The sequence below is a fragment of the Populus alba genome, chromosome 13 (assembly GCF_005239225.2).
Source record: "Populus alba chromosome 13, ASM523922v2, whole genome shotgun sequence".
NCBI classification, from domain to species: domain Eukaryota; kingdom Viridiplantae; phylum Streptophyta; class Magnoliopsida; order Malpighiales; family Salicaceae; genus Populus; species Populus alba.
Genome location: NC_133296.1, coordinates 5614299 through 5625978, shown reverse-complemented (window position 1 = coordinate 5625978; position 11680 = coordinate 5614299). Strand labels below are relative to the sequence as shown.

Here is an 11680-nt window from a genome sequence, read left to right as displayed (position 1 = left end):
ATAGTGCTAGTGGTATTTATGATTAAAGTGTCGAGATAATGTTGCTTAAATTACTTCTTGGAAGATATTACTAACCATGACTTGTTTGATTTTAGTAAGTTTAGAATCATTGTAAGGGTAAACTATAAACCTAAAATGGTGAATTAGAATATAGAAATGAATTGAAATTATTTAAAGGAATGAATTCATACATGAATTAGAAAAGTATGAGATTAATTATTAAATTTTTGTTGTATATTCTAATGAATTGTATAAATTATAAAATGTTGACATATACCTCTAATCCTAGAGCCGATTAGTAGATTTCTATCATTATTTCTCTTTTGAATTAGATTTAACTATGTAATTCATAGGCAAACTTTGATATGTATTTGAATATTGATAACTTTTTTTTGAATTATTTAACTAAGAATAACATAGATGTTTATGAAACTAATAACTTGTAATGCATTAAATTATCTTAGTAAGTCAAATATAAATGTAATGATGTGTGTATGTATCATTTTTAATTTTTACGTAAAGTATTCTATATTCGTGCATTATGGAATTTGTTGTTTGATGTGGATGTGAATGTGTTTGATGAAAGGTCCAAGATGGTTCAACCATGATTATTACATTGTTTTAAGATGTATATAGAAGTATATCGATAACGTGGGATGGTTTTAATATAGAGAAAACTCCGATAAAATTTCAGTAGAAATTTGGTTAGACTATATGTAGCTGACGACACACGAGAAAAGAAAAAAAAATACCATGGTTTTTGGTTAACCTATGGAATACACATGGAATTTTGCATGTTAAAAATTAGAGTTGTTACATATTTACCACTGTCGATTAGATTTTTTTAATTAATTGAGGTTACTATCATTTTTTTTACAACTTTTTTGTATAGTTAAATTATTATAATACTCTTCAAAACAAAACAACATTTAACTTGGGTTTAGGCTTTTTCTTTTTAAAAAAAAATTTCATTTTTCAAAGCACAATGTTATTACTATATTGCCCTTAAAATCAAAATTCTTAAAGCTTAACTTCAAGAGCTTATTTGTAATCTCATATTGGTTTTAGGGGCAATTTTGTCTTCTAATTAATATCAATAACAATTAAAAAACAGTTGTTGACACGTGAGAATTGAGCTTTTTGATTGAATCCAAATTTAAGATTTAACATGTTGTGATTTTTTAATATTAACATAAGTTTTGAGATTCGTCCGATTTTGCTTGATTTTTCATATTATTAAATTAACCGAACTTATTAAACATGGTCAACTCAATGAACCAATTCTCGGGTTGTTTTTTCTTTTTTAGAAATCCTAGTGTCACATGAACTTTTACCCTTTTATGTTCAAAAACATCTGGTATGGCCTGTAATATTGCACTGACCACCAATATATAGGTTTACTTAGGTCATTTTTGTGAGTTTTTTTTTAAAATTTATTTCGCTTTTGATCTTTAATTTTGAGTTCATTATAATTAAGATTTCTAGTTTGTTTTTATATAGGTTCTATTATTTTATCACAATCTTATACCTCAAATAACAAATTTCACATATTAACCATAATTGAACCAAATCAATCAAATATATTATTGTTTTATTATTTTTTTAAATATATATATATATATATATATATATATATATATATATATATATATATATATCATCCAGTATTTGTTTTAAGTGTTTTAAAAATGTTTCTGCGAGTATATATTAAATTTTTAACTTAAAATGATTCTACACAGCATAGCACAAGTACACAATCTTTAGGGACTCATTTGAAGATTAGCAGAGAAGTGGATCTGGCTATTACGTGGGCCAAGAGTTCTGGATCACACATTTGTTTGCAAAGTTCCACCAAGTAAGGAGGCAATGATAGAGAGAATTACACAGGAACTGTGATTAAACATGAGATTATCAATTTAAGCTTATCATCGAAAAAGACCCCACATAAATGGTATAGTTTGCATCAAGGCAAGTGCAAAGGAAATCCAGGTCCTGGCACACACACCGCAGATGTGTTGCGTGAGCGTGTGTGTAGAGAGAGAGAGAGAGAGAGAGTCATTGTAAATTCTATAAAAGGATCTTCTTGAATCAGAATATTTACATTGTTTTGAGCAAGTCCCCGAGCAAATAACAAATGGGGAAGGGGGGAAATAGTATTATAAATGATTATAATCATACAACAAAGAGATTCTGTTGTAAGAACCGCATCGGATTGCATCATGGATGCTGTGAACTGGAAATCCATTGTTCTATGGTGAACTTTCTCCAGAGCTGCGATAAATTTCATCAGCGTGAGTTGCAGGCACATAGACAGCATCCAGCAGTGAGCTGTGTGTCCGCCCATAGAACGTATATACAAGCACTCCAACTATAAGCCATACAGAGACACGGGTCCAAGTGGCAGCACTGAAAGGTCAGCGAGAGAGGGAGGGGGCATGTTATATGACATGTTGAGAAAGAGAAATGAAGATCCACAGAATGAACAAATCATACAAGAGGATTGTTGGATAAATACACAAAGAAATGTTCAATAAATAGGCAAAATACTAATTCTCTGAATGGTAATCGCATAGTAACTGCAGCTTGATTGATTTTCACTCACCCAAGATTAATCAAAAGGTAGATGTTGACAAGAAAGCAGACAATAGGAAGGAGTGGAACAAATGGGCAGATAAAACCTGAAAAGATATATATTTTTTTTTAGTTCACCAAACTTTAATCAAACGAATTCTTAATAATGTAATACCAACATAACCAGCTATATGGTACATATACTTGTGTGTGTTTACACTGCAAATGAATGCCTGGTAATACAAAACCTACCGAATCGAGTAATGATTAGAATTTAATGCACTAATAAAATGCAGTGGTATGAGATAAGACTCGATTGGAAGACGAGCATGCACGTAAAGAACACTCCTCATGTGTGCAGATATGAGAGCCAATGGAAACCTAGTGGTGTCCCATCTAGGAACTATCTCAGGATGCTACAGATAATGGTTGCTCAACCGCTGGATTTACTTGAATGTCCACATGTTATGAGCAAGTATTGTGGCTAGAATGTTGAAAATACCCTTTTTCCTCCAGAGTGATTCGAGTGAGTAGTTAACCTACATGAGAACTCCTTTATTTAGGAAAGTGAGTAGTTAACCTACATGAGAACTCCTTCATTTGGGAACACGACACAAATTAATTCCTAACTGTGGAAGGGCATTACTATAGTTGAGCATTTTTTTTATTCTGTAACATAAAGGCCCGTGGTCAGACATCCAAGTTATCCTATATATATAGCATGCTAAATGCATGCACTTGACATATTATGACGTTTCCATCAAAATTATGAAAATAAGAAACTGCACAGGGTATAAGAGCAAACAGCCACATACCTCCTGAATGCCCAAAGTTGTGCCTCGCATCATCTTGTTCTATACAGGTCAGCACAATCAGACCAAAAAGGAGAAGTGCACCACCAATTCCACACACTATAAAGCGAAGAAGTCTGATGGAAGAACAATCCAATCAAATAATAGCATTGAAAGAAAAGCAGAAAAAAGTTCATGTCTAGTCCAAAAGCATTGGGAAATGCATGTTTGTAACTGGAAATTACTGTTACGATCAATATTGACCCACCTAGGAAGATTCAAGTCTGAAGCTGCATAAGCAAGGAGAAATGCCCCAACAAATGTGGCTGTTATGGTCCAGCCAGCAATTTTTCGCCTGCTCCCTTCATTTATAAAAACTGAAACAAATTAAAAATAAACGAGAATCAGAGTACAAACCATCAGATGAAAGTCAAAGTTGCGCAATAAATTCAGCTCAGGGGCTACACTAGGTTAAAGTACTGGGAGTCAGGTCTAACATCTTTAGATTAAAATCTATAGATGAATACCATCTGTAAACATTTCAAAGCACTGTAATTTAAGCAATATATCTTTTACATATGCCAATCAGGCACATGCCATATAAATGGGCAGGTGATAGGAGATGATGAGAGATGTTTAGATTATTTACAGATCCTAGTAAGTAATATTCATATGCATGCCAAGAAAAGTAAACCACGATAGCTGCAATGAACTTACAATTGCCTTGCGCCCCTTGTTTTACAATTATTGGATATTCAATTGCTGTTGCTTTGCCTAATAAAGGCAAATTGCTATCCATAGAGGTACTGGCATGAAAACCAGACTTTTCCTTAGTGACCTCTTGGCTACCTGTACTGTACCGTAATGACACAGAATCAATAATCTCCTGAAGTGAAGATGGAAAAGGCACCTCATTTGGTGGTACATATCTCAGTATCAATACAGAAACTGCTACCATAGTGAATGCCAGAAGCGTTCCCACACTGACCTGCACAAAATGACATTATTCAGAATTGACATTACAGTAAGAAAAAATTATTTGAAAGTGTAGAGGTTTCCCATAGTCATTATTCATATACCATTATGTTATTGCATGCCACTCTCATGCCACAATCCATAGTTTAGGTACTCATAATTTGAACATAAAAAATGTGGTCAGACAATTCCTCAAGAAATGTGACATCCATCTTGAAATTAGCACCAAAGATGTGAACTTTCTCCCTTTCTTTGGGTTTTAACTTTTTCATATTAGTGGCTTTCAAGGGGAGGTCACTGTTGCTTAGTGTAGGTGTATATGTACATAGAAATACACATGCATGCATAGTATATAGAGCAGCAGTCTCTTGAAATTTTTTATGTACATGAGCTTGCCAGAGAATGAAGCACTCATTTATTTTCTTTTGATTTTGATTTGAATGTGTTGCATAAGTTGGATAATAGAAACTGGTAAAAATCTTAAAACAAAGGGACAGGTCATAATAGGTAGGGAAAAACTTTGGTTTAACATTTACAGAAAGACAACTTATTTGTTCATTTACCAAAGTAAAGAACTATTAGCAGTAACAACCTCATTCACACATGAAGATGGAAGCAGGAAATCTCCTAGAAACTATTATTCCTGGCAGGTAGGAAATAGGAGAGAGAGAGACTACTCAGCCATTTCCCATCCCATCACCTTTCCTACTTAAACTTGAAGTGAATGGGTCCAAGCCCAACCCACGCAGGCCTCATCAGCGACAACAGTACTATATTGCACATTTACTTTCAAATTTCACTTACCATCCCGGCTAATTGTGAAACATCCATAAAAAATGCCAGTACTGCAGAACCTAAGCCAGTCACCAATGTGCTCTTAACAGGAACTTGGCTCCTTTTATTAATATCTGAAAAGAATGATGGCAGCAATCCATCTCTAGCCATTGCCATTAAAATTCGAGGCTGAGAAAGACAAAATCTATGTGTGAATCAATCACTTAGAGATAAAGACAAGGTCAATAAAATTAACCAAGAAAAAAAAAACTCACAAACAAACAGGAGTTCAGTTAACATTTGGCGGATCTTCTAAAGTAAGAGACAAAAGAAACAGATTAAGCATTCCTTCCCACTAAGGCAGATGTACAAGATAACCACCAATTAGAGAAAATTTAAGCTGAGTTATTGCCTCTTCTAAATAACACATTCTAGCATTAGCCAGCCATATAGTAGCTGTCCAAAAGTTTATTACACACATGGTTTACTTATTCAAGAATCCCTTTTATGAACCTATTGCAACAAGCTTTTCATCTTGACACTGGTGCTCGATGAGATTAACACCAATGACTTGTTGTATATTAGGCATCACAAGGTCTTCTAATATTTGTGTTATGTTCCATCATGATAGAGAATATCAAAGTCAATCTCTTTCTGCATTGCCCTTCAGCTTGATATCTGCAGCAAACATTGTTACTGTTGAAATTATGAGGATGGTTGAACAACTGTTGCTGATTTCTTTTGTGGTCAAGGGTGGGAGAGAGATTTTAAGAACTATGGAGATATGCTTCTAGTGCAGTTTTTGGTGCATTTGGAAGGAGGGCAAGGCAGGATTTTGAATCATCATTTCACATTGAGGCAGTTAGTGTGGGATAGGATACTCATCCTGGCTTCTTTGTGGTGTCACATGGCAGGAGCTTTTGGGGGCATTTCCAGAGCTGATATTCAGAGGGCTTGGAGTGCTTTATTATTTTGATCTAGATTACAGTGTATGTTTCACTTTCCCAGAGGATGACTTACTCTCAATGTTGTAGTGTACAATTCATTCTTTCTAATAATACTCTCTACTTTTATCAAAAAAATAAAGAGAATAATGATAGAAGGAAAAGGCAGTGTGGAGCCTACTGATAAAGTACTGGACTGTCAGAAAATACAAACTAATACAACACAAGTTTTGAAGGATCAACAATGTTGATGAAATAAAGGAAATCAAAATACACTTTGTACTTGAACTAAAAAGTAATAGTGTATGTGGGCAGTCATGAGGTGCATGGCTGGTTGAGAACAACCAAGAACAATATTCATCATATAACAGATTGCATCCAGGAGTAGCAAGTCAGAAAAATATGGTACACTAGAACCTTGAAGATTCTGTTTAATTACCTGAGGAAGTATTGAGCCCATCAATGTTGAGCAGAGAGCCATAACTGCTCCAGCAGCTACTAAGTACCTGCACACACAAGCAACAAAAGGACTTGTAAACCAAAACGGTTCAATTACTTCCTATATGATTTAGGAGAAAACAATAATGTACCACGCATTTGACCAAAAGAAACACACTTACGCTGCCCATTGCATCCCATATGCAGCGAATGCAGAGGAAATAGGGGTATCAGGATCCATAGCATAATAAGGTACCAGACCAACAATGACAACAGAGACCAGCATATACAAACAACAACAAATAGACAATGCGAGACCAATGCCTAGAGGTAAATCTCGCTGAGGATTTTTAACCTGTTACAAAATATGCAGACACAAAATAAGATTCCTTCAAGTCACTGTGTTCCTATGAAATGAAGACTGCACACATAAAATAACTACTGTAGGAAAGAATAGGGAAGGATTAACCCAAAAAAAGGGAGATGTGTACCTCCTCAGCAGTGCTGGCAACTGAATCAAAACCAATGTACGCAAAAAAGACAGTTGCAGACCCCGCAAGCATCCCATCCACCCCAAAAGGAAAGTACCTATGAGTTCAGAAACATCATATCAGTTATGAACTTTTTACAGAAAAAGTTTCAAAATTGAATCTACAATCTGGGATGTCTATTACCCAGCAGGAAGTTCATATCCAGCCCATCCAGTCTTGAAGCCAAGATAACTACCAGCTATTATGATGAATAGCATGGCACACACATTTATGGAGGTTACTACAGCTTGTGCCAGAGTACTCTGCACAATGATGTTACTAGAGGACATTAATATAATAACGAGATAAGAAAGAAGAACTTTACCCAAGTATAATTGCATGACAAAAGAGAAAAAAAGAACACGACAAAGAGTTATGGTAGGGACCTCCTTTATTCCCACGCACAAGAGCCCAGTGACAACCAATACCAGAACAGCAGCACAAGGGTCAACCAGAACATCAAACCCGGGTATATGTTGACGAGCCAGAAAAAATGGTAGACTGTCCTGACCTCCAAAGAACAATGCCTATAATCATAAAACAAATAAGTAGAAAAATAAACAATAATTCAAAAATAGATAAAGGAAAAAAATAATAAAAGAACGCACACAGACTATCCCAATCTGGAGAACATCCTCCATAAAAAAAATGCCTAGATAGATCAGAGGAAAAAAAATTAAGACTTTCTCATAAAAAAATACCGATTATTTACCAACTTGTCAGTCAACTAATCAAATTAAAGAGCATCAGCAATTCCTTTCCTAGAATTTTTTTATTTATTTTTGGTGGAAACCATGGATCTAGTCTAAAGCATACTACCTACTTGCCACTTGGACTAATAACTGGAAGCATTGTAGACATTTAATTTGCAGTGGCAAACATGGAAGAACATTAATATATTAGGAATTCTTGCGAAGAAAACAACGATGCCCCAAATGACTCTTCAAGTTTCAAATGTAAATGGTAATTATCAAATAGCTCAAGCATTTTAGTAAAATATTCAATTACATTGAAGCTAGAATCCACAAAAGGACTGACATGTTGTCACTATGGATTGATCATCTGAGAAAAATTACTAGCATGTTCTTTCATACACATCATACAAGAAATGAAAGAATTGGCAATGCTACTAATTTTGTGTTCTTTCCAAAATTCTAAATCAACAACAGGGATGCAATTAGCCACTATGCATCAAGATCACAATGCATGAAAACAGGAAATTGTGAACCTTTTCCATCTACAAAGAGAACAATGTAAAGTAATTATACTCAAAACAATAAGATTGAAATAATTAAACCCATAGAATTAAAAGAACCAAAATCTTAGTAAATTGAAGATTAGTTAACAGAAAGTCACTGAACTAGGTTTGGGGATATGCCACGAGCAACTGCTGAACCACCGATTGTGTATTCCAATATTAAAGCCCAGCCAATCAACCAAGCAACACTGCAAATTAAAAATGCAGAAATCACTGAGCATAGGGCATTGCAGGTTCTAGAAAATGCAATATTCAGTCCAAAAATGAAACATAAATACAAACAAAGAACTACCAGAACACAATGCCCGAGGATACTATCATATAAATCAGAAACTACATCAGCAACAGCAAGAAGTGTGCTGAAAGTTTATTGCATCATGAAACCAAGATATGGTCAACCAAATTCCCCAACAAAATGTTGCAATGGTAATTGAAAAACTAAGCAAAGCATCAACTTATATATAACCTTTGAATAAAGAGATAACACGATATAAACCAGGAACCAAATCTTTGAGAGACTGCCACAGAAGTAAATATGCTCTCGTAGAAGAAACAACTAATACTTACCCTTCTCCAACACAAATGTAGGAATAATGATATGCACTGCCGGCAGATGGACAACGACTTGCAAGTTCTGCATAGCAAAATGCTGAAAGAGCAGCAGCAATTCCAGCTATCAGAAAGGATATAAATAGAGCAGGTCCAGAATGCTCCCTAGCAACTGTTCCAACAAGAATATAAATTCCAGCTCCAATAGTTGAGCCAACACCTGATTGGAGTTCAAAAGTCAGCAATTCATAGATAGAAGGCAAGCTATAGCACATGAACCACCATTCGAAACTTAGAAAACTAACACAGTAAATACTGAAACTTACAAAAACGATCAAATATTTTTCAACGTTTTCGAACTTTAGATTGGCATCTAGATTATGCTTGGCAGGACCAAACATTTTGGCTTATGTTTTAATAGAAGTTAATTTTAATTAAAAAAAAGTTAATACAAAGAAAATATTATTTCATTAAGACAACAAGGAACTGACCGACATATCCAATAAAAAAAGGGGAGAAGAAAGCTTAAATTCCTGACCAAAGCGAAAGGCCAAGACCAGAAACCAATTAACACAATCAGCATCAACTCATCAAGCAAAGTAGCAAAGAAAAATGAATGAAGAAGCACAAGACAACCAAAACCCATGATCCAAAAAGACCAACAAACAAACCCCATATGAAATTCTTTGGTCAAAAAGAATAATTGTTAACCAAAAAAGAAGAAGAAGAAGATACCAATAGCAATAAGGTGTGGAACAGACAACTCCTTGGCTAATTGATGATGACCATGTCGTTTAAAATGAACAGAATCAACCTGTTTTCTCCTTATCAAACTCCTAAAACAACCACCACCCCTCACACCGTTTTGTGAACCAACAAGAAAACCCATCAAGTTTCTCAACTTCCCCCTTACAAAAACAACTTCTTCTGTGAATAATAATTAACCAACTGGGTATGTTTCAAACTTGCAATAAATAAATAAAAAAATCCTCCTAAAAGTTGGTAAATTTTATTATGAACAAATACTAAAATCTAAGCAAATCCTGCCAGCATTTCCTCCCTGTCAAAATAATTAAGTTTTATCTATTATCGTTTTGGTTTAAATAAGGGAAGCGTTAGATCCTGAAGACCCAAAGGAAATGAGGGAGGAGGAGTTGTTTTATGGACAAGAGTGTTTGACCAAGGAAAATGAAAAAAGCCCTGTCAATTGTTTGTTTCCTTTTAGAGCAGTAAATTATAGGATTCAAGAAGAAAAGATTACACAAGGTTTTGATTGCCTGTTGCCCGCTCTGCCTCTGCCCATGAATTGGATTGGATTGGTCGCCAACTCCATGATGAATGATTGAATGTAGATGTAGAGAGAGAAGTGAATCCAATTCGGTAGATTCTTCTGGTCCCACTATTTCTGCTTTTCCATTTATGCATGCATTCTTTTTGCAAGGCAGTCTTCCCATTTCACAGGCCAACGAAAACAAAAAACATTATGGAAAGGTTTTTTAATTTTAAGGAAATGATTTTTTTTAAAATATTTTTTATTTATAAAAATATTAATAGAATTGTTTTTATTTTTAAAATTAATATATTAAAAAAATTCTAAAAAGGTAATTTAAAATAAAAAATTAAATATTTTTAAAAACAAATATTGAAATGTAAAAAAAAAAAGGTATTTTAAGTTGTCTATCCATAAATTTATTAGTTGATAAATTTAAAAATCTATTTGGCATGAATTTTCAATTATTTTTTATAAATAAATTTTGATAAAAATAAATTAAAAAAACTTTGATTTATAACCATGACTCAAAACTATATTTTTATTTTTTTAAGAAAAAGATGTAATATAAGTTATAACTCTAAAATTAAAAATGTTAACTTTTGATTAAAATTAAAATTTTGACTCAAGTTTTCAATAAATTTTTTATTTAATTAAAAAATTATTTCTAACAAATATATTCATAAATTTTTTTTTAGTCAAATGTTTTAAAAAAAAAAACTTAAATTAATTTCTAAAAATCATACCAAACATAATCTTAGTTTCTCTCATGTTTATGGTAATATGATATGTCATATCATTGAAATGAAAATTGTTAATTTTGAAAATTAATGGTTTTTATTTCTTTATAAGGAAAAACTCCAGCTACCCACAGATTGATAAATTAATTCGCAATTGAATTTACCTCTTCGGCATTGTTAAAACGACATGCTTTGTCCAGGATTTACATATTACCTGAGCCAAGTCCAAGGTTGATGTTTTTCAACTTGACTTGTTTATGTTTCAAGATTATTTTTGTGTTGTTTGTTTTTTTGTATTTAAAAATATTTTTTAAAAAAATTTAAAAAAAAATATTTTTTTTATTTTAAATTATTATTTTTTAGTGTTTTCAGATTATTTTCAAATTAATATTTATTTGTTACGAGTTTGACGAATTAAATTAGATTGACAAGAATCAATTTAAATAGTCATATTTCTCAATGTTAAAAAAAAAAAATAGTGAGCTATAATTATTAATTTTTAATTCAAACTTTTTTTTAACAATACTTCAGATCACATTTATATCCAAGTGTCTAGTCTTTATTTTTTATGTTATTTTTTATTCTTTGATTTTTTTTTTGTCTTGAAACCCACTAACTCAATGGAGTCACTCAAAGTAATTCTCACATGATTTAATTGGAAACTCAAACAGACTTGAGTCGGGAGTTTTAAGTTTGATTTATTGGATCGTGTTTCATGATAATATTAAAAAATTCCTCACAACTTTGATATTTTTTTTATGTTAAAAAAAAATATTAATTAAGCTCGCAGCATAGCACGAGAAGTAAACTATTAAGTACTTATTTTTAATTTAGTGCATC

General features: G+C 32.9%; 1 protein-coding gene across 1 annotated transcript; it reads right to left on the bottom strand.

Moving 5' to 3' along the window:
• Positions 1–2058: 2058 nt before the first annotated feature.
• LOC118042418 (cationic amino acid transporter 2, vacuolar) lies at positions 2059–10230 on the bottom strand. Its single transcript, XM_035050079.2, has 14 exons — positions 9566–10230; positions 8849–9050; positions 8385–8469; positions 7410–7550; positions 7168–7286; positions 6985–7081; positions 6676–6848; positions 6495–6561; positions 5142–5300; positions 4080–4350; positions 3631–3739; positions 3387–3499; positions 2603–2678; positions 2059–2406 (listed from the first exon to the last, which is right to left on the bottom strand). The coding sequence occupies exons 1-14, from the start codon at positions 9717–9719 to the stop codon at positions 2250–2252; spliced, it is 1923 nt and encodes a 640-aa protein (XP_034905970.1). The 5' UTR covers positions 9720–10230; the 3' UTR covers positions 2059–2249.
• Positions 10231–11680: the final 1450 nt, after the last annotated feature.

Excerpts from the sequence above, each read along its gene's own strand:
- LOC118042418 (XM_035050079.2), bottom strand. The coding sequence starts at position 9,719 with ATGGGTTTTCTTGTTGGTTCACAAAACGGTGTGAGGGGTGGTGGTTGT. Across the intron at positions 3,740-4,079 it reads ACAAGGGGCGCAAGGCAATT|TTTTTATAAATGAAGGGAGC; the intron begins GTAAGTTCATTG and ends AATTTGTTTCAG. Across the intron at positions 3,500-3,630 it reads TCAGACTTGAATCTTCCTAG|ACTTCTTCGCTTTATAGTGT; the intron begins GTGGGTCAATAT and ends TTCTTCCATCAG.